Raw genomic sequence first — 22,703 nt, 5'->3', positions numbered from 1 at the left:
TGCTTTCATCCAGAGGGAACTTTTGTATTTTGAGTGTACTTAGTGCTAAGTTGAACATGAGTTTCCCCCAATCCGCTGAGAGCAGCTTCCAGCCTGTGTTTTCAGCAGCCTGCTTTTGGCAGAGAGCTGCTGGGTGTGCGAAACCTGTGCTCGATGAAAAGCTGAAATGCCTGGAGGCATGCTTGTTAAAAATGATCTCCCTCCGTGTTTAGAGGGCAGATCTTTGGCTGGAGGTGCATAAATTTGTGTTTTCAGAGAGCCTGGTCCTAGGGATGCTTTTGGAGGCGTACACCTGCCACTCCAGGGAGAAGCAAAGCGATATTGTTGTCCTGTGTTGTCGTCTTAGCTGCTAGGATGGTCGGATGTCCCTGGAGAGCGGGATGGCTCATGCGGATAAAGTGCTCTGCTGGGGCTGAAAACTGAAATAGCAGTCACTTGGGAGTGCTGGAGAAGATCCTGGCGGCTTCTCGTGGCTCTGTGGAGAGGTGTAAACCAGATATACTCGTCATTTTCTGGGGATGTCAAAAGGCTCTGTAGGAAGGGCCTTGCGTGTGGCTGCAGCGTGGCAGAGTTGAGCAAAGCATGGAAATTGCTGTTTAAAAGATGCTGATGGAACACGACTGTCTTTTATAGGAAATAAGGGGAATTGACAAATCTGATTTGCTAATGACTGCAGGGCTGCTTCGGATATGCTGGCAAAAACAGAAGAAGAATTGTAAACCCACATTTTTTCCTGCTGCCTCTTGTTGATGCGTTTCTGATAGAAACGCCAGTGCACGGGCCAAAATGCATGAGCCTGGTTCACCTTAAATCCCTGTTGGGATGTTACCTGGCACCTTCCACCCCCAGAGCAGGTGCACCCCAGAAAGAAAAGAGCTCCCTTTAGTAGCAGGGTCTTGAGCCTTTGCTGGAAGGAGGGGGTGATGGGGTAGCTGTGTTTCACCGCCGGTTTTGCAGCTTCTCACAGAGATGTGGCAGCGTCCCCAAGCAAAATGCACATCCTTGGAAAGGGCCTGGCATCCCTCCGAAGGCAATTTTCATTCAGCGGACGGTCGTTTGGAAATAGTCAGTCATCAGGCACTTATGGATCTTTCAAGCCCCTTTCTCTCCCTAATAATCCCACCTCTTGGGAGGTATTGATTCTCCGCTGTTGGCTGCCTCTTGGTATTCCGCGGTCCATTTTTGTCTGTGTAAATCGCTGCGCTGTCATTTTCACGCGGCAATTACCTACTCTTGATTTCTTTCATCCCGAGTCCTTTACCAGAGATCTAAACTCTGTATTGACGAACCGCCCTGGAACAAAGCGAGGGGCTGGGCTTTGGGAAGAAGTTTTGCACAACAAAAACTTTGGGGAGGGTTTCCCCTGGGGTGCGATCATCTCCAAGGTGCTCGGTCTGTCTTTTGGGGTTTTTTTGTCATCCAACGTGAGACAGGTGCTGCGGCTCCCCAGCCTGCAAACGTGACTTTATGCCTTGCTTTTTTCTCATGCTGGAAACGTAGGAAATTCTTCACCTTGCTGCTGTGCAAAGGATCAGCCTGGAGAGCTGGAGGCAGCCGTTTCCCAAGTCATCCTCAATTTTCCGCTGGGGAATGAGCATCCATCTGTGCAAGCTGTGGCCTGCTATAGAGAGGTACCAGGTTGAGTTAGGCCACCTCAGATGTCCAAGCAAGCTGTGCTTTGGGTAGACAGAAGCCCAAGGTGCATCGTAGCGCAGACCAAAATCAGTAGCTCTGCCTACCTGAGGGTTTTTGAGCAAAAGCTTCCCTGTGCTGTTGCTCAATAGAGCTTGGGTCTGCCCGTGGTTGCAACAGGGCTGGGGTGCTAATGGAGAAAGCAAGGCGGAAAGCTCAGGAGGTGTCTCTCCTCTGACAGAAGCAGTTAGGATCAGTTGGCATGGAGTTTTGGGTCGCTCGCTGTCTCTTGTGCTCTTAAGCCGGTGCCTCCCGTGCGCGGAGGTCGCCCTGGCTGCTCACCCGAGATGGTGGCTCGGCTTCGGGCAACCTGAGAAATCCCACAAGCACCTGGGTGAGATGCCTGGGCGCTCATGGACCGGCAGCGTTACAAGCCAAAAGGACGGGCACCTGCCGATCTTCACGCTCTCTTTACGTTTCCGGTCTGAATTACTAGGAAAAAGGCTAAAAATGCCTCTAAAAAATGAAAGCAGAGATTCATGCTGACATTTCTGGGTCCCAAGAGTCATCAAGGAGAGCAAGCGTCTGCAAACACATGGTTCAGAAGCCTTTTGCACCACAGCAGGTTTTCCTAAAGACGTAGGCACAGATGTAGACAAAAAAAAAAAAAAAAAAAAAAAACCAAACAGCAACCCACAAACCAAATTACAGACCAAGAAAGGTTCAGCCTCAGGTCCTTGAGCAAAAATTTCATGGTCTTGGGTAGTTTTGATGGTGATTAAGGTATTGGTGCGGCAGCTGTGAGCTTCCTCTCACCCTCTAAGAGGTGGTCCTTTGATTCAGAGTCACAGTTCAGCTATCCGGGGAGGGGGGGAGAATTGAGAATTTGTTTTAGTCCCAGGTGATTCTTATTTTTTTTTTTTTTTTTTCTTTCTGGGTGGACAAAAGTCAAAGGAAATGGTGATTTACAGCAGTGGGGTTTCCTGCAGCCTCCTCTGCTGTGGCTCAGGACCTGCAGCCCCCCAGAAGCGGCAGGTGCTGTACTTAACCTGGCACAAAGTCGCACCTCCAAACTTGAAGGCATTTTGTTATTAAAACAGCACGCCTGGCTGGCGAGGGCTCTCACTTGAACAGAATCCCCATCCTAGCAGAGAATAAATTAAAAAAGCCAACTGGCCGCGGCTGACTGAGGAGCGCCGGGACCAGAGATAGGGCCAGAAGTCAGATAACAAACAGTGTCCAAAATTGCAGCGCCTGGTGCAAGGCGTGAAATTAAAACCTTTTCTGCCTCCTCCTGCATGCTGTAACAAAACAGCTCCTGCCACAGTCTGCCGGCACCAAGAGTGAAGAGGAGAATAATTAAATACATGGAGATTTTTGCATCTGAGGGGGAAGGTCTTCCCAGGGAAAGGTTAATGTTTCTCTGCAGTGGTCCTTGGTGCTTTGGTCCTGCAGCCGGGCTAAAGCTGGGAGGGTCTGTGGACTGCCCTGCTACCCGCAGGTGGGAGGAATTTCTTTTATTCTGTTGCTGTTGTTGTCATCTTTTCCTCTGATTTTGTTCCCTCCACCTTCCCTTTTGGGTTCCGCAGCAGCTCTGGGATGTGCAAATGTCGTATCGGCTCTTCTCTCCCCAGACCTTGCAGACTTTCCAGACCTCTGTGAAGGACGTTTCTCCAGAGTTACCACCAGGAATGATGAAGAGGGCAGCACTTTTTAATCAAAGTTACATTAGGTGAAGCTTATATTATTCACTCTGCTTTATTGCAGCTATTTTTACACGGGGGTTAGAAGTTAATACTACCCAGTGAGCCTGGTTTTGCTGAATTCTGGCAAGCACCAAAATCCATCAGCACATCCAGACAGGGTAGGAAGGAGCCCAAGCAAAAAATAAACTCGCTAGCTGAACTGAAAAAGCATTCAAAAAACCAAAACCTTTTTTTTTTAAAAAAAAAAGAAAAAGCGAAAAAACAGACCCTTGTTAATAGAGGGTCTGGTCTGGAGGGGCAAAAACCAGCCAGGACCATCAGCTGTAATCAGCAGAAGGACGAGCTTTTGCAATCAGTGCAGAAAGGGGAGTGAGAGCCATAGCAGGAGCGCTCCAGGGGCTGTGGTGCTGCAGGGTTAGTTTTTCCCTGCCCTGGCAAATGAGCCTGGCCCTCTCTCAGTCCTCGTCCGCAGCCCCAGGCGAGATGATCAGGCTTAATCTGATTCTGCCAGAGGGATGTTGGCAGTCGGGAAATGGCTCTTGACTGCAGACAGCATCTCAAAGTGAACAGTTTCAGGAAAGAAGGCTTTGCAGGGTTGTGTGGGTTTTGGGTTGTGTGGTTTGTTGGTTTTTATTTTTTTTTTTTTTTTCCTGCCCGCTGCCTCTCCTGGGTAATGCCAAAGATTTAAGCTGTGTTAATTCCTTGGACCTGGCAAGGACGCTGGCAGAGCTGGGATCTTCTCTGCTGGCTGAAAAAAGACATGGTGAACTGAGAGAGGGGAGGAGGGGGTTGTCCTCGTGTTTTCACAAAAGAAGCCAAAATGCAGGTTTTTTCTTTCTCCTTTCCGTTTTCTCCCTCTGTCTCCTTTTCCACCTTTTCCCTCTGTATTTTAACACAGAGATCCCTTGCTGAAATGTGCTTTCTATGCTGGTGCTTTCTAAGCCTTTTACTGGTGCATTATCCATGCAGGAGATGCTATGACAAGGGTGTAGGACCCAATTGCCTTGGTTCTTGTGATGTTCCCAGGGTTGTTTAGAGATAGTGGCCCCTTTTAAAAAAAAAAAAAATACAAACAAAAACACACCACCCAATCCTGAGCACTTTTATAACAAAACACCAGGTATTTTTAAAAACCACTTAAGGTATTTTTAAAATCCACTCTGACACAATTGGTGTCACTGATTGATTTCTTTGACCCCTCTTCGGACGTGACTTCACAGTATGCTCAGTCAGTTCTTTGGGCTATATTGCAAAGGCTGGTTCCTTTGGCAACGCTATTAGAAATTAAAGGGAAAAATTGTTTGCCGTAACATGGAGATACGAAGCCTCAGGCAGGTACACAGAGGTGCAGTAAAAAGCATCATCCTTTCCCCAAAAACTGATGAAGTAACAGCAAGAGAGCTGCCAGCCAAAAGGGGTGCAGTCAGAGACTGTTGGTGCTGAGCGTGGCGCTGGGGACTCCCCGAATATTTGAGGCTCGGAATAGTCTTGCTTGGCTGGGAACTGGCTCAGGTTGTGTTGTAACACACGAGTGGAGGACGGTTTGCTTTTGCTCCCATCCCACCCGAAACCGAAGGGAGGGAAGAATTTGGAGGGGAACTTGATGGCTTTACAAGTACTTACAGAGACTTTCTGCTGGCCGGGGGGAGGTTTGGAAGCCCCAAAATGCCAAACGCAGCCCAGGACTGCAGAGTGCAACACTGCTGGGACCAAGGAGCTTGTGAGGGAGGTGGGAGGCTTTAGGAGAGGGATCTCAAGGCTCCATGCAAGGCCCATGATGTTCCCTTGGCTGTTAGCCTTCAAGGATAGCCTCTGGAGCTCTCATGGAGCGTGCTGACAATTTAGGATGATGTTTAATGTAGCGTTACCGAGCTTCGGTATTATAATTACTTGCTTGTATTAAAGTTTATCCACAAAGCTTTTCTGCAAGTGGAGAGGTACCAGTGTGCCCCTGACAAAGGTGTGAACCCTGGCTAGTGCAAAGAGTGTGATGAGCAAGGGTTGAGGGGAGGAGGCTCCTATGAAGAATGATGTGTAAGGGGTAACGAGCTCATGGCCACGTGGCTCAGCCCTTCCCCTGCCACCGGTAGATCTACCCAGCAAAGTCTTTTATGGAAGAGAGCTACACAGAGTGCTCTGGGTGGGACTTTATGCAGCTTCAATCTGGAAATGACTAGTATGAAAGAAAAATTAATGTCTTGGCTTACCCCACCACTCGTCCCTGGCATTGGGGACACGTGTGCTCACTCTTCCACGTGGCAGTGGGGGGCAAGGGAGAGGCCAGGAGGGAAGTGTCTGGGTAGTCTCTGAAAACCTGTGCAAGAGCCTTTGCTCTTCCTGATGTTTCTGGCTGTTTTTCATTGCTCTTGGGAATGAGAGGTTTAAGGAATAAGAGAGAAAATCAAAAAGTTGTTATTTTTAATGTGAGGATGCGTCTAAACCGTGTCCAATGTGATTGCTTTTGTGGGTCTGCTTGATAAACCGAGGTTTTGAAAACTGTCATTGTGCTGTGACTTAACCAATGAGGTGACCAGCCCTGACCGTGTCCCATGCTGATGTTCCTGCTGTACCCCCTGCACCTCGCTCTGTCCTCGCTGCCTCGGCGCAGCCTCAGATATTGCTGAGGCTTGAAAGATCTCTCCACCTCCTGGTCGGGTTGTTCCTGGGGGATTTAGAGGCAAAAATAGCCGATTTCATGGCTTCAGTAGCTCAAAGCTGTGCCTGGTGCCAGGAACAGGTATGTAAAGCCATGGTGTGCAGTTTCTCCAGGGTATGAACCTGGCATCGGTGCCTGCTCGCTTTGGGGCACCTCTTCAAAATCAGCCCCTCCAGCCTTCATTTAAAATCGGGAGAGCAGGTGTCAGAGTGTGAACCAGTGTGCTGTGCTTCAGCGGCAGGGTTTGTAACATCTCAGCCTTGTGAACAAGGGGTGGTAATGTTACTCCCTAAGTACATCCGATGCGGGGATGGTGTAGCTTATCCCCATCTTCAGGCTGTATGAGCAGAGGTATGATGAGTTGGGTCCGTGCTGGCTGATGGCATCCCTGGTGTTACAGCATCATGCTGAGTGGGGCACCCTGCCCTTCTCCCCTGGGCACTGCTTTTTGCCAAAATGAGTCACTTGAAGGTCTTCAAGGTCATGCCCGGAGGTTGGGGTGGAGCAGTGCCCATGCTGATATGCCTCATTCAGATTTTCAAGTCAGCTGAAGGAGAGCTTGGGTACGCCTCGGGTGCAGAGCATGCACCTTAGCTTTGGGGATTTTTGCCTTTGCTTTCCTGGGGCTTTTCTAGGGTGAAGGGGATGGAGAGAAAAACTTAATTTGGCTTAGAAACTCAAGCTCACCTAGGACTGACAGGCAATAGGTCCCTGCCAGACATTGGTCATAAGCTTCTAATGGTGATGACAAGGAGGAGAGTGAAGGTGAGAAGCAGCGAAAGAAGAGAGAGCAAACCCTGATTTATTTGTAATTGTTGTGAATTTTCTTTTAGTTTGTAACCTATAAGCCAGTTATGCTAAAGAAGCAAAGTTGGGCAAATAATCCATTTTCTCAGCTGTGAATGAGGGCAGAGCCAAGGGAAGAGGAGAACTGAAGTGACCTGAGTAAAAAGAATAGACTTAACCCCATTCCTCAGGAAAAGTTTGAGGAGATTAAGCTAGATTTGTGCCCATTTCCCACCACACAGATGCTGCTCTGAGCTGAAGGGTTTTGGCCTAGAGTGAATGAAGGGAATTCCAAAGCATTACTCCTTTAATTCACCCAGATGTGCCAGTCAATGCAGCCAGAGAACTGAGTCCTCTGGGAAAAATCCTTTTCATTAGGAATCCTGATAGACGAGGAAACGGCGTGATGTGAGCGCAGTCATCCTAGCTGATGCACCGAGATCCCAGCCTGGATTAAAACCAAGCAAAACCGAAACAAACCAACCCAGAAGTCGAATGATTCAGAGCACTTTATTACCACAAACGAGCGCTTTACTTTCTAATCACAGCTCAGAAGGCATGTTGCTGACCAGGAGAGCAGAAGCTCATCAGCAGGGTGGCTGTGCAGCTGCATCCGATGGTTTGCATCCCTTCCTCTCACTCCGGGAGCTTGGCTGCATCACTCTCACAGTGCAGGCCCTAACATGGGGTGCTCCTGTAGCAGAGATTTGCCTCTGCAAAGAAATTAGCTGGAGAACTGTGAAACAAGAAGACGGAACGTTGGTAAAACACTTTTCAGAGCTGTCTTTTTCCCATCACCTGCACAGAAACCCTCAGCCTCGCTGAGGGCAGTGCTGATAGCAGATCTGTCCATCCTCAGGATGGGACCTAAAACTTCTAATCTGGTGACATAAAATTACAGCCTCAGTAAAGTTACTAGTTCTGTGATGCTTTATAACTTCCCCCACCTCTAGTCAGAGGCAATGATTACTTGCTTCTCTTCCTGTTCTCAAGAGGCTGATGACACTATCGACCCATTTCATGCTAATATTCCCTTCCCACTTCACAAATAACTGCTGTGTGGGTCTGCATGGTTAGCATAGTCACAGTAAATTCAGAGCATTAGTCCTCAGTCTGTGTATAGTGTTGAAGGATGCTCTTTTACTGTTCCAGAGCTGAACATCAGCATCTGGTGCTGCTTGCCTTTACAAACCTTGCTGTGCTCCCACTTGCCCCTTTTCCTCTCCTTTTCACGCAGGTTAGCTCCTGATGCTCCCTGCTCAGGCACCTTTTGGGGGACCAGGGGCTTATTTACCATGTATGTTCAAGCTCTTGTGTAATTTTTCCTGCCTTCCTTTGCCTCTTATCTTCCCAGGTGGGAAAACCTTACTGTCATAAGGTGTGGGGAAAAAAAAAAAAAAAAAAAAGGGCCATGCAGAGTAAGATGAGCATCTTCTGCTCATAGTAGAGGGCAGGCTCTGTCCTCAGGGTGCCTCATCCTCAGTACGGGCAGGTGGCATCGAGCGTGCAATGAGTGAGACAAAGCTGCTCTGCGGGTGGGTGCAGTGAGTAGTGCTAAGCAGGGAGTTTTCAGGTCAAAGCAGGTAAAGCTGGAGTGGTGTGTGTTGATAAACCCTTCTTTCATAGCATGCATGCTAGCAGAGATGAGTTTGGAGCATGTGGCACATATGCCATTCCTTACACTGTCGCATCGGGGTGCCACAGGAACTGGGAGACCTGATGTTTTTCTTCTCATTTCTTCCTCCTTTGGGTTGCTAGGTTTCCTGTCTTTATTATATGTCTTAATTAGCTTGGTCTAGCTCCTTTGCTAGGTTTCCCTGATCTAGCAGTTCAAGGGCGAGTCAGTAAGTCTTCATATATTGTATTTTAAAAAAAAGGATTCCCCACATGTTCCTTTGTCCCAGGTTTGTAGCTGCTCTTTCTGCCTGTGAGCACTGCAGAGGTGGTGGGAAACAGCAAATTGGGGTGCTAGCTGTCATGGGAGAGTGGTATCCACATTGCTGGAGTCCCTCCAGCGGAACCATGTCACGACAGGGCTCAACACAAACACTTCATGTTGGAGTTTGCTTCTTTTAGCACGAGCGTTTTGGTGAGAGCAAAGCCCAATGAGGAGACCTGAGCTGAACTGTTATTGATCCTTCCTCCAGTAATAAAGCCATCCGTGGGAAGACAGGGAAATATTTTTTGAATCAGCACAGCTGTATGGATTTTGCTTTTGCTCATGTTGAGAGCGATACCCTCTCTCAGGCTGCTGCAGAGGCTCTCACAGGAGTTTCTTTCTGATGGATCTTTGGGACTTACAAATCCCAGACTTCAAAGAGAGATTTTATTTTTTTTCCCCTACTTTTCTGACGACAAATTACTTGCTCCACCTATGGTCAGAAGCAAGGCACTCTGTGCTGTGAAAGGTGCTTTTAGCTTCTCTACCAGAACAGGGGATAAACAAGCAGTGAAATAAATAAATAAGGTGGTAAAGCAGACAGGTTTCTATCTGCCTGGCTAAAATGGTAGTGCAAGAGATGGAAGAAAGGCAGGTGATCCTCTTTACAGGAATACATGTGCTAGATCAGAGGGTCTTTTGAAGACTTGAGGTGGTCGTTGGGTGCATGTGGGATAAGAGAAGGAGACAGTGAGAAGTCCTGGCCGTGAGTTGATGTGAAATCAAGTCCCAGTTTCTCCTTGTCCAGCTGGGCTGGCCACTGAGTCTTCCTCCAAGGTGGCTCAGGACAGCTCAAGAGCCAGGGAGGAACACACACCGGGCTGGCATGGAGAGGAACGTGTGAATAGATAAGCGTCCACAGATTGCATGTATATACTTGCAGTATGCTGTATAAATGAATGCAATACCTAATGATTCGTGGCTATTATTTGAAGGGCCCCACTGTTACAGATTTATTTGTCATTTCTTGTAATAACACCAATGATAATGAATTCATTTGTATTAATGCGGGTGTCGTGGACTTCCGTTGATATTCCGCATTAATTAATGTACCATTAAAAGAAAGTGTCACCCAATTAATATCAAGTAGAAGCAATACTGCCAGTGCCCTGTCATTAGGGTTTCATTTGTAATGCATTGTATTAATGCTCTGCCTTAATGGAAGTCATTTGCCATCCAGAGCATCACCCAATGGGCTGCCACGGGGGTGCTGGTTTGTGCCTCTTGCAGCAAGCGTTACCCAGACAAATCGACGGGGACAGGCTGCTGCTAAAAGTAACCCTTGTTACTACCTGGGCTCGGGCATGGCAGCCCACACCACTCCCGTCCTCCCCAGCTCTGGCACAGACATCTGTGTGCTGCTTCCAGGCATCCTTTGTCCCCAGCTTAAAGGCTGGTGCATTAACGTAACCCACCTTCTTGACCTCTCCCTGGGTTTAGAGAGTGAAAATTGGTTGCAAGTGCACATAAAATGTAATATAAAAAGTAGGATCTGTCCAGTTTATGGCATCGCCCCCAAGCGGAAATCAACAAAGGGACTTCTCTCACCCCACAATGTGTGTTGGCTGGTAGCAGTAAATCACACTGGTGATTTGACTTTTCTACTGGATTTTAATAATGAGGGGAAGGATAGTGGAAAATCTCACTGGCTGCTGCAGGTCAGGGCTGCTTTTGCTTCCCTGGACAAAAGCCTCCTCTGCCAGTGCTGAGAGCTAAGACAGGAGTGGAGACCTTGACTGTGGCCACCTGGATCCACCCGGTCCATGCCCACCATCTCCAGCAAGATTACAGCCGAAGGGGTGCCGGGCCATCTGCGGTGCGTGCCCTTGCTCCGAATGCCCTCTTCCAGCAGAAAAATCACACCAGCAGGAGCAAAGCAGTGCCGTCGAAGCCAGGAGCTCCCTGACTGACAGGTTTTCACATTCTTGGCATTTGCCTCTGACTTTCAAACGTCTTGTTTAGACCATCTTGGGTTCCCATCTGCTGTCTCCGAAATCAGGACTTGACATAATAGCAGCCCAGGAGGGCAGCACAGGCTGCCTCCCTGCCCGACTCGTCGGAGGCTGGAGATGGATAATGGGCAGAAATGGGAGAGAAAAGGGGCTTCTCCAACAGGATTCAGCTGTGGGCACTGAGTTAGTGAAGGTGGTGGTTGTTTCACTGCTCTTTTCTTCTGTCCCCTCCCAGGGCAGTAGGTAACAATCTGTTTTACAGGGCGATCCCCAGTCCTAGGCAGGATGTATTTTTGGTTCAGATATAAGACTCAGCACTTACACATAAAAATGTGTGTATTGGTTCAAACCAGTCACCAGCAATTTGCTCTATGTCGACAGTCTGCGCCCTTTGTTTACCCATCTCCCAATCTCTGTGCTTTCACTCTTCCAGATGATTGGTAAAAATGTCAAGTAATGGTCAAAGACCTGCAGCTTCCCAGCAGGAATCCATTAAAAATACGCTTGCCTAATAATATTCCTTGTTTACAGTTGTATTTTGAGGGCTACGTGCTAGCTGACTGTGTTGATTTTGAATTATTTGGTGTTAATCTCACAGAGCACCAAGTTGTATGGCTTAGAAAAGATGATGTGTGTGACTTTGAATCTGTCGCTGTTTTTGACCAAGACTGTTGTCTGGTAGAAAGACGAGAGAGAGAATAGAGCAGAGTCTATAGTCTGTCAGTCTTGTGAGAGGTGTTAATGCTTCTACTTCCCTTTAATTCCCCTATTAGCCAGGAGCTGTGCTGAGGGTTTCTTTGTTTCCCGGGGAGTTGATGTAGTTGAGAGATCTGAAGTAATTTCCATTGAAGGAATCCTGGCAGCGCGTCGGTTGCTCTGCTCGCTCCGCTGCCGCTCCTCAGTGTTTGCAGGGCTGCTGAAAACCATCAGGAACGGTCCAGTGAGCACCGTGGCCATCACCTTCAACGCTCTTTGGCAGGAGTTCTCAGACCCGCTGACCGAGATGTGTCTCACTGGAGGAAGCTGAAAATGTAAAGGTAGACTGCTTTGTCCCTGCCAGAGCTCTCCCCACCTCTTTTCCAGAGATGGACTGATCAGCTCCACCTGAGTTTTTCTGATCTCTCAGTCCGTGCTTCTGTGCTGATGACTTCATGCTCCTGTAGCTGTATGTTCATAGCTGTGTCAGTGGCTTTTTCGTTGCTGGAAAGGTTCCCGCCAAGATTTCCCTGCACAGAATGTGTAAGGCCACTGGCATTAGCCTTGCTTCTCTTCATTACTTCTCGTGGAGCTGCGAGAAGCCGCCTGTGGTCTCCAGAGATCTGGGGCAGCAAACACAAACTCAGGGCACAGTGTAATAGCTTGAGTTACCTCGAAATAGAGGCTGTTGAGGGAAATTAGCTTTGACAGACAAAGCTGGCTGTCTGCTTAAATAACCTGTAACAGCACAGGCAGGGTGGCTTCTTGAAAGCCGGTGTGGACTTTGCTTTCTTTTCTTTGCTTTGTTTCTCCTGGTGCTTCACCTACCTGGCTACTTTCTGCCTATTTTTTGGCATGCGCAGCGGGTGGTTGTGCTGGGGCAGGGCTGGCTGGGGAAGGGGAGAGACTGAACACCGAGATGAAGGGCAGGCTTGGAGGCAGGGAAAAGAGGAGCAATCCCCTGGCTCTGCTTGTTCAGCTGAGGATGGAGGTCATGGTGCAGCCCCTGTGCAAGCCCAAGCCTTGGGCTTGCTGTGGTCTAAGGCAGGCCCTAGAAACCCCTGAGGCTGCAAATTAAAGCTCTGCTGTATAGTGCTTTTCCTCTCCTTGCTTTCTCTTTTGAATATAACTCCATTCTGGACGAGCTCTTGAGCTGTGCAGCTCCTCTGCTGCTCCTGGGACCAGAGAGCAGGGGGGTGACAGGTCCCACTTATTGTATCACTGCCTGGAAGGGCCAGTGGCCAGGGCCAGTTGGGAAGTTATAAGAGGAGGAATATTGTGGGTTTCTTTATTAGCATTTCCTTCTTCTCCCGTCTGCCCTCTCTTGCCTCTCCTGGGCTTGCCCCTCAAGACCTGCGCTGCAGAAGTGATGGGGACCATGAGGAGAGGTGGCGGAGCTGCCCTGTGCCCAGCTCGGGGGACACTGTGCCATAAACCAGCCATCCGAGCCCCGTGCTGGCAAGGACAGTCACCTTTGGTGGGAAACGGGGCAGCTCTGGGCTGGAAAAAAAATGAGCAGTTTTATCCTGCGGGATACCAGAGCATCCCCTCCCCTTTGTGGCGGCTTGCCCTCTGCCTGCTGAACGCTGTTGTCCTGCCAGCGTGGCGAATTCCCCCGTGGGCTTGGTGGTTGCGATGTCCCTTTCTTCGGCGTTGGGCCGGGCCGTGTCTGTCGTGAGTAAGCGCTCTCCGCTCCTTGTGTGGTTATCCAGCCGCTAATTCAGTCTCCAGCTCCTACAATGCATCTATTCCAGCTGTGTTTATGGTGTTTTCAAAAGCCCCTCAATTGAATTATAGCTCTGCGGTGGCCGTTTGCCAGTGTCACCCAATAATGAGGGAGGTCACTTAATAGAGATAGCAACAAGAGATACATATTAACGAGAGCTGATTGAAAGGTGGGGTGGATTTCAACAAAAAAAAAAATTTAAAAAAGGAAATTATCAGGTTTTAAAATCAAACTTTGAAATTGGAAATTGCTTGGCTCACACTAGCAGTAATGCAATTAATAAATGTAATTAAAAGCGTAATAAAGAATACAGGAATTGGAAGTCTGCGCACATCCATGCGAGCATTTAGAGCTGGCACATGAGTAAGGGACCCAGCCTGGCAGTCAGGCCGCTTCTGAGATGGAGTCTGGGGAGGGAAACCAAAACTTAGGACTGATTTTTCCTCAGCAGAGTCTGGAAGAGGGGCTGGCACTCATTCTGGCTCTGCTTTTGAAGTTATCTCCCACAGCACATGAGACCCGGACAGGAATAGGTCACTTAAATCTGTCCCGGGCAACACAGGGACGAGGGAGCCAGGATTTCAGCTGCAGCAGAAGAGCACTTTGACTTCAGTGCCAGCTCTGTTACGCAGCACCCCTGAGATGCCCTGCCCTGAGCAAGAGGCATCGACCCCTCCTTCCTGCCCTGCGATGAGATGGGGTTGACGGGAGCACCTTTGACTTGAGCGGAGGGATGTCTGAGCCAGCTTTTAGCAGAGCGCAAAGCTCCTTTCATCTGCCCTGCTGCGCTGTGGCAAGAGGCAGGGAGGGAGAAAAGAGCTGCCAGCACCAGCAGCAGGGAATTATTTAAGAGTAATAGGTTGACCTGAGATATAGCAGGAGCGCGAAGCAGCGAAGCATCTCCTGATGGGAGCGGTCAGCTCCTGCCTTGATGCAGGGACGGGGGAAAAATAGCAGGACCCGAAATAGGGCTGGTGAAACTGTTTCAATGCCGATGTGAAGATCGCAGCGCGGGCAGATCGGTAGGCTTCCTGCTGCTCAAGCCCTCCTGCCCGTTGCCGTGTGCCCCCCTAGTCCGTTTGCGTTGCCTCCTCTCATCGACCTTCAGACAGCTGTTCGGCCAGATTGCCTGCCGTTTTTCCACATTATTTGCATTGGTACAGCATGCGCGCATCTGCATCCTAATCGCTTCTGCTGGGGCACTGCTGGGTGACTTTGCCCTGGGAGGTCCTCTACGTGGCCAGGCGTTGGAGATGGGGAGCAGGCTTGGAGGAATCATCCCCCCAAATCAACCCAAATTAACATTCCTAGTGCCCAGCCTGTCTAGAGGTTGGACAACTGGATGCATTTAAGGGAAGGGTGTATCTCTGAAACTGACTCCCAAATCTCTTCCAATTCATCTCCCACCTTTACTTCTACGTGACGCTGACCCTGCTGTAAAAAAAGTCAGCACCACATCTTCCCCTTCTCAGCCCTTTGCCTTCAGGGTACCTGGTGTCAGGCCAGTTGGACGAGACTGATGGATCAAGGCACGTTCGAGGTGTTGGCGGCCTGTGGCCCGTGAAATGGGTTTGCTATGGTGGAAAGCTCTCAAAGGCACCGTGCAAATCTGCTCCGTTAGCAGGGCAAGCGGCTGTCTGACAGCCAGAGGGTTTTATATGCTCTGGGAGCAGGCGCCGTGGGCCTGGTGAAACGGCATGGATGCTGGCTTTTCTGCAAACAGCCTTTTCATTTTATCCCCGTGTGAAAGAAGAGCTGAGTCACATAGCTTTATTTATGCCTTAAAAATTGCCCACCCTAAAATTTTCCTTGATTTGAGAGGTTTTTTTCCCTTGGGAGCTTGTTGTGGTTTGGGCCTGGTTGGCAGCCAGCTACAATGAAGCAGCTCTCTCTCCCATCCCCTCTGGCAATGAGAAGGGACAGAGAGCCAGACTTGGGGTCCGAGATAGGACTGGGATGGGGAGAAAATTCCCCTTTATGGTCAAGAGCAAAAGGCAGACTCGTTAGGGGAAGAAAAAAAAGAACATACATTTATTACAGACACTAACAACACGTAACAGAGTAGGACAGTGTTGTGGTTTAGGCCTGGTTGGCAGCCAACCACAATGCAGCAGCTCTCTCTCCCTTCCCCTCCGGCAATGAGAAGGGACAGAGAGCCAGGCTTGGGGTTCGAGATAGGACTGGGATGGGGAAAAATCCCCCTTTTATGATCACGAGCAAAAGGCAGACTCGTTAGGGGAAGAAAAAAAGAACATATATTTATTACAGTCACTAACAACACATAACAGAGTAGGACAGTGAGAAGCATTGCCACATCTTGAGAACACCTTCCCCCCACCCCTCCTTTCTCCCCGGGCTCAGCTCTGCTCCTGATATCTCTACCTCCTCCCCCAGGGGCGCAGGGGCAGGGAATGGGGGGTGCAGTCAGTGCTGCCACTTCCTTCATCTTCGGTGAGGGGAGTGTCCGGAACTTGTTCCCCCCTGCTCCATCGTGGTCTCCCTCTCACAGGAGACAGTCCTCCACAAACTTTCTCCGACTTGAATTCCTCCCATGGGCCACAGCGTTCCCCACACTGCTCCATCGTGGGTCACTAACTTCCTCCGACTGGATTCTCTCCCACGGCTGCACCTTGGGTGCCAAAAAAACTGTTGTGGTTTGGGCCTGATCGGCAACCAACCACCGCAGCTAATTACCCTCCCTTCCCCCTCCCCACCTGGGAATGGGGGAGGGGATTAGAGGGGTGAAGGGAGACTCGCAGGCTGAGATAAGAACAGTTTAATAATGGCAATAAAACGAGAACAATAATGATGATGGGGGGAAAACAAAAAGAAATATATAAACAGGCAATGTACACTGTAATTGCTCACCATCCGCTAACCAATATCCAGCCTGTTCCCGGCCAGCGACTCCGAGGTACCAAGATCCCACAATCGCAATCGCGGAAGCGAGAGATCTCCTTCCCAACCACCCCTCCTTTATATAGTGAGCATGACGTTCCACGATATGGAATATTTCACTGGCCAGTTTGGGTCAGGTGCTGTGGCCGTGCTCCCTCCCTGCTCCCTGTGCCCTGGCACATGGGCAGGACATGGAGAGTCGGAGAGTCCTTGAAGTCTCAGTAGCAGCTGAAAACATCAGTGTGCTATCAGCATTCTTCTCATACCAAACCCAAAGCTAAATCCAAAACACAGCACTCATCTAGTCCCTGAAAAGGAATATTAACTCTGTTTCAGCCTAAACTAAAACAGACAGTGAGAAGCATTGCCACATCTTGAGAACACCTTCCCCCCACCCCTCCCTTCTCCCCGGGATCAGCTCTGCTCCCGACATCTCTACCTCCTCCCCCAGTGGCGCAGGGGCAGGGAATGGGGGGTGCAGTCAGTGCTGCCACTTCCTTCATCTTCGGTGAGGGGAGTGTCCGGAACTTGTTCCCCCCTGCTCCATCGTGGTCCCCCTCTCACAGGAGACAGTCCTCCACAAACTTTCTCTGACTTGAGTTCCTCCCACGGGCCGCAACGTTCCCCACACTGCTCCATCGTGGGTCACTAACTTCCTCTGACTGGATTCCCTCCCATGGCTGCAGCCCTTCCCGAGCTGCTCCGGCGTGGGACTCCCCCGCATGCTGCAATCCCCCCAGTGCTGAATTACAGCAGCGGGGCTACCTGTTTCCATGAGACCCTGGCCTTCTTCAGGCACAGAACCTTGATCATCTGCGCAGGAGCCACAGGCCATAAATCAATGTCTGCTCCACCGTAGATCTTCATGGGTGGCAGGGAGGGGCCGCCCTGCCGTCTCCCCACAGGATACAGGGGGGTCCCTGCTCCGGCACACCTCCCCCCTCCTTTCTTCCTCCGTTCCTCCACTGACCTTGGTGTTCATGCAGCTGCCCCAACTCCTCCTCACCAGTCCCACTGCCCGTCACCACGTCCCTTCTTAAATACGTTATCGCAGAGGCGCAGCCGATTGGCTCAATTTCCCAAACAGAAGTGGAGCTGGCTTGGAGCTGGGGGAGCTTCGAGAAGCTTCTCACAGGGGGCCGCCCCGATAGCCCCCTCCCCTGCCACCAAAAAACTCCACCATTCACTCAACCCAGGACAGAGCTCCTCACCCAGCCCAACTCCTGTTGTCATTGGGCTGGCGTGGTCCTGCCACTGCTTTGGTCCCCAGTTCTTCTCCAAATCCAGCCGTCACCCCAGTAAAGCCAGCTCTGCAGCCCTCGGGGAACGTTTGGTGGCAAACAAGAGGAGATTGAGTTCTGACATTTTTAGGGAGTCCTGCCCAGTTCCCCTCGTGTCCAGCTGTGGCCGTGTAATCTGCCTGGTAGGGCACATCGTGCTTCCAGAGGCTGCATCTCCTCCAGGTTGCAATCTGCCTTGTATTGCCGCCTTGCATTGCAGCAGCATCCATCAGAAAATTTACCACTGATGCATTTTATAGCAGGATTCATAATAAGATATTAAGGACTATGGGTGTGGCTACAGAGTGAGGTGTAAATGTTTTAAAAAGACCCTTTTCTGATAACCTTTCCTTCAGCATTAGCTGCCCTTTTGCAGAGAATATTGCATCAGGCGTTGGTGTCCCGGCTCTCAACATGCCAGGGTTAACACAGGACACGTCTGCATCTGGTTGCTCGTGCTGGAGGGTTGCACAGGAGGTGACAGCCCAGGCCAGGGGAGGTGATTACTGTGGTGGGCTATGCTTGGTCCTTACCCAGGAGAGCTTTCGGGTGGAAACACTTCTTTCTGGTCACTTGAGCCACACACATTACCCCATCATACTGCTGTGTTGGTGTGAGAGAGGTAAAGTCTTGATCTCTCCTTTGTCTCCGCCTCATGCAGCAATGTCCTTTTGTGCTTGGACAGGGATTTTACAGTCATTCATTCCTTACTTTAATCAAAGGCTATCCTTGTTATTGTTGATACATTGAAATGGAGCAGTCTCCTACCTCACTGCTTTTCGTTTGGTGGTCTTGGTGCTTTGGGTAGCCATGTGTAACACGCCGTTACCAATCGGTATTTCTTTCCAGCAAACAGGACCCCCAGAGCTTCTTCCTCTAAGATTTTTATACCACTTTGATCCTCTCTTATTCGTTTATTGCAAAATGAGGGATGGCCTTGCTACCTTGCACCCCGGCATCCCCAGCCCAGAGGTGTTGCATCTGGCTCACTGGAGCCCTTTAACTCCTCGGGCTGCTTGGGGGGGGGACCTGGGTGCTGGACGCCCTCTTGCTGAGCTGTCGAATGAAGGATGGGATGCTGGAGACAGGTCAGGAGCAGGTCCCGCTCCCATTTGCCCACCTCCTCCTCGGCAGGAGGCATCTGTCTACGTGTTTATTTTTATCTCACATCTGCTGGTATCGTAACAAAGATTTAATGATACCACGCAGTTTTGTCACCAGTTCTTTTTTCTGTAGTGAGTGAAGCTTCATCGCTGGCTGCTGGAGAGAGCCGAAAGCTTTAAAAATGACAAAATTTGGCGACTCGTGTAGAAAACTCACCTGTTTGCCTCAAGCACCTGTAGGCTCGTCGGCTGTCGGCATTTTTTTTTTTTTTTTTTTTTTTCTGGACAGAAAAGATAGAATTTGCTATTTTTGCCTGTCAGTGAGTTAAACATAACCACAATTAATCTTTGCTCAGGAAGAACAGCCACGAGGGACATGCAGAAGGAGTCCTGTAAATGGGCCAAATGCTGAAAATGTAGAAACACGGTCCGTCTTGAGCTGGCCTGGTGCAGGACTTACCAATCGCATCTCCCTGGGATGTGCCCTCTGCCTGTTATTTACCATCAAACACAAGCCCCAGCCAATTCTGTTTATACAGATGTTTTGCTCCATTGTTTAGATGATGGGCCGCATCTTTTGAGAAATAAAGACGTCAGCCTCCCGCTGAGGAATATCTTGAGCCTGTTTGACCCAAAAATGGCAAGAGGATTTTAAAGACATACTTGTGTTTTTTAAGGCAGACGGTCTGAAATTCCTCTGAGTCCTGACTGTGTCTTGCCTGGGCATGAACGTTAAAAATGAGGCCTCTTTTCCTGGAGGACTGTTGATCTGGGATGTCCACATCCCACAGCTGGTTTTGCTTTGCCAGAGGCTTGGGGTGGGTTTTTTGTTTGAATTTGAGCTGGGGATAAAAACATGCATTGCCAAGAGCACTGGGTAGGTCTGTATCCTTTGACTTGTGTGCTGTTGGAAGTAAAGGCATGAATTTGGTAGTGAAATTTCCCCTCTGACCTGGGTGCTTTGGGCAGTATTGGAGATTTCTTCCACTGCTGCCATGCTGTTCTGCTTCAAGCTCCTTTAATGCTCCTCCTATTGCCTGGGAACCCTTCTGCTCCCCTCCTAAATTCACCCGTGCCGTGCTTTGCTCGTGCACCCACCATCACACTTGCAGGTACCCGCTGCCCCTCTCTGAGGTCCTGCCCTGGGGTCCCCTCTCAGCCCCTTGGATGCTTTGGTGTAGGTGCCCGTGACCTTTTCCCAGGGCCAGCCAGATCTTTGTCCAGAGCCGATATCCTGCTTGTGTGGCTTTTGCTATCCTGGCCGATAAAGGGACTTGGTCAGCAAAGCTGTAAAATAAGGATAAAAATATGGTAATCGCCAAGTCAGAGCTCAGGCGGTATCTGCAGGGGCTGGAGCTGACAGTGTCAAAGCTGGTGACCTCCGTGTCCCTCCAGGCAGCTTCTCCTTTGGAAGGACAAGGAGATGAACTCTCTTCAAAGCCTGCTTTTGGGCTATTGTATGAAATACAATGCCAGGGAAATCAAGCTCTCCTCTGTCACAGCCGGCCTCCACACAGCCCCATAATCACGGGTGACCAGGGCGGATTTGCATGTTAAAAAGAGTGGCTAGGGGCACTTAAAAAGAAGCGGAAACATATTCATCAAGTCCAGATTTATCCTTATGAATATTACTGTTCCTGGGGACAATATACCCCAGACCTCATCGGTGCAACCCTGCATCTACTCTTTCGCTGCCTTTCCTCTCCTCCCCCTAATAATGGTTAATTTGTAATGCTCTTTGTCCTGATATTGATATCCTGGTGGCTCTGGGGGAGGAATTTGAGAAGGCAGTTGTTGGAGCATGTGGACCGCGGCGGACGAAGCCATGCCCTGGCAGGAGCAAGGGGAGGGCTGTGGGATGCTCTGGGGCTGCTCCCAGCTGCTGACGGCTTGGGGGAGGCAGGGAGCCCAAAGAGGGGCCAGGAGATGCTCTAGTCTCTGTCTGAGAAGGTGTCTTGGGAGTGCTTGGAACGCAAACACCCACCACAGCTCCCCTTGGAGGGCTTCTCCACCCCAACGTGCCTCCCGGGCTGACAGAGTCCTGGTTCCTGAGCAGTCTAAATGCACAAGCCAGGATTAACGTGCTGTGTGCATGGCACGAAGTCGAGGGCTTACGAGGCATCAGCGCAGATTTGGGTTAAGCGTGCCAGAAAACAAGCAGTTGTAAGGCAAAGGGTAGCAAACTGCTGGGTCAAATAGGCTGGGGAGGATGTGGTATCTCTATCACGAGAAGGCTTTAAGGATGGGAATGATTTAGGTGTAGCAAGGGGACAGGTTTCTCTTTTGAGGTCCCTTCTAGCTATATCTTTTATGCTTTTATGATTGCTGATCACAAAGAAACTTGAAGGCGCTTTAAAAAAATATTCCTCAGGCCATGCCCTGCGAGGCTTTCTTTAGCAGCTTGATTTAGAGGCGGGGAAAAAAAAAGAAAGCAAATGAAAAATCTAGGTGGGAATTGCAACCTCTCATGCCTCGGCAGAAGTGGCACTGAAGTAAGGAGAGTGGAGTTCTGCTGGAGCCCGAGGCAAGCTTAGATGTCAGAGCAACCCCTGCAATGCCTTATGGCTGGATGCAGGGGCAGGGAGGCATGAGGGACACATGTGGGTGAATGTCCAGAGCTCGGGCTTCCGAATGTGAGTTATGGGATGTGCCCTGGCTTCCCCGCTCTGCCAGAGCAAGCTCGCAGCAAATTGTGCCACTCGCCTTGAAGGCAAGTCCCCCTGGCCTGAGCCTCGCTGGGGGAAATTCAGATGTTCTGGTTCTTTTCTGGTGCCAGCACCCGATATTAAATGGGGTAAATCAGATCTCCAAGCACGGAGCCCTGGTTTCTTATGCTTTTTAGTGGAGGTGGTGGGCTGGGTGAAGCCCTGACTGTGGTTCACTGCAAGCTTTGAGGTTCCCAAAAAACCTGGAAATGGCTCAGTGTGTTGCTCAGCTTTGGCCAAGGATTTGCAGGAGGAGCTCCATCCACTTGGAAGCAGTGCCCCATCTTCTAAGCTCTGCCTCTCCTCAAGTCTCCTTTCCACCTTCTCAGCACTTCATGATGCTTTTCTATGAGCTGAGGACGAATAATTTAATACGAATGAAGTTAACAATAAAACGCAGAGGTTTGGGAAGAGGTTTGCAGAAATAATCCGTCTTATCCCAACTGGCCATAACCAGACGCTGTCACATCTCACTTCTGACCTTTGCTGTCTCCCTTTCAAGTCTGAGCTCTTTGCCAGCCCTTAACGTGGCTGTGAACGTGTTACAAACATACAAACTTGCCTCAGCGGCCGCGATCTGTGCATACCTGCAGTCTGGGTCCCCAGCAAAGCCTTTTTGCTCGCAGTCTGTGCTTCTGCCTTTAGAGAGACAAGAATATGCATTTAAGATTTGCATAGGAACATGCAGCTGTTCCACCAAAAATGGATAATTGTTCTCCCTGCTGTGAAGTTAAACAATAAGAAGTGCCAAACTGCATTTGCCATTGCTGATTTTGTGCACTCAGCTGCATGTTTTATGCATGTAGATTAGTTCCAGATTTATGATGATTTAACTGTTAATGCCTGCTTTAATCGGGCCAGGTTATAGTTGCTGTGGAAACTATAACTTTGAATTTTACGTAAAGTTCTGTGTTGCATTTAATGCCTGTGTTTTTTTCGAGGCTCTCTTATATTTAATGCCTTATGGTGAAAACAAGAGGGAATCAGCGCTGGAAATAAAAGTGCCTTTGGGCAGAAAACAACTTTCAGTAAAGAGAGTAATTTTTCTGGAAAGTTGTGATGTCTGGGAAAATAAGGGTTTGTGATAGAGTGCCATCTTGACCACAGCTGTATAACTATTATTATAAGTGTGTAACAACTATTATAGCTGCTGCAATACTGTAATAAAGAAAACAGCTGTATAACTTATAAATGTCTTGAAAATATAGGACTGAAGTTCTTGGGATTCTAGATATTCCTTCTGGTGGGCAAAAGAAATTGCTGATGTGCATTTGATGGGAAAATAGGCTGATGCACATTTTTACTGAGATACTGTTTTTTGTTTTGTTTTGTTTTGTTTTTTTTATTTCCAGAACACACCAGTGGGCACACCGATTTTCATAGTGAATGCCACGGATCCGGACCTGGGGGCAGGAGGCAGCGTGCTTTACTCCTTCCAGCCTCCTTCCGATTTCTTTGCCATCGACAGTGGCCGTGGCATCGTGACGGTAATACAGGAGCTGGACTATGAAGTGACTCAGGCGTACCAGCTCCAGGTCAACGCGACGGTGAGTCTTGTCCTGGCCTGCTGCAGGGGAGGAGGTGTTTTCTGGAGGGACTGCAATGGGGAAGGAGCTGCTGCTTG

The 22,703-nt window shown here is 49.5% G+C and overlaps 1 protein-coding gene across 1 annotated transcript in view; it reads left to right on the top strand.

Moving 5' to 3' along the window:
- LOC122154873 (cadherin-23-like) overlaps positions 1-22,703 on the top strand; it is a 165,373-nt gene that overhangs the window by 77,230 nt on the left and 65,440 nt on the right. The window contains 1 exon segment of the mRNA XM_042807848.1: positions 22,432-22,626. Coding sequence (XP_042663782.1) covers positions 22,432-22,626 — 195 coding nt within the window.

The sequence above is a fragment of the Tyto alba genome, unplaced genomic scaffold (assembly GCF_018691265.1).
Source record: "Tyto alba isolate M040663 unplaced genomic scaffold, T.alba_DEE_v4.0 Super-Scaffold_1, whole genome shotgun sequence".
NCBI classification, from domain to species: Eukaryota; Metazoa; Chordata; class Aves; order Strigiformes; family Tytonidae; genus Tyto; species Tyto alba.
Note: the sequence above shows the minus strand (reverse complement) of the source record. Positions and strands in the feature narration are given on the sequence as shown.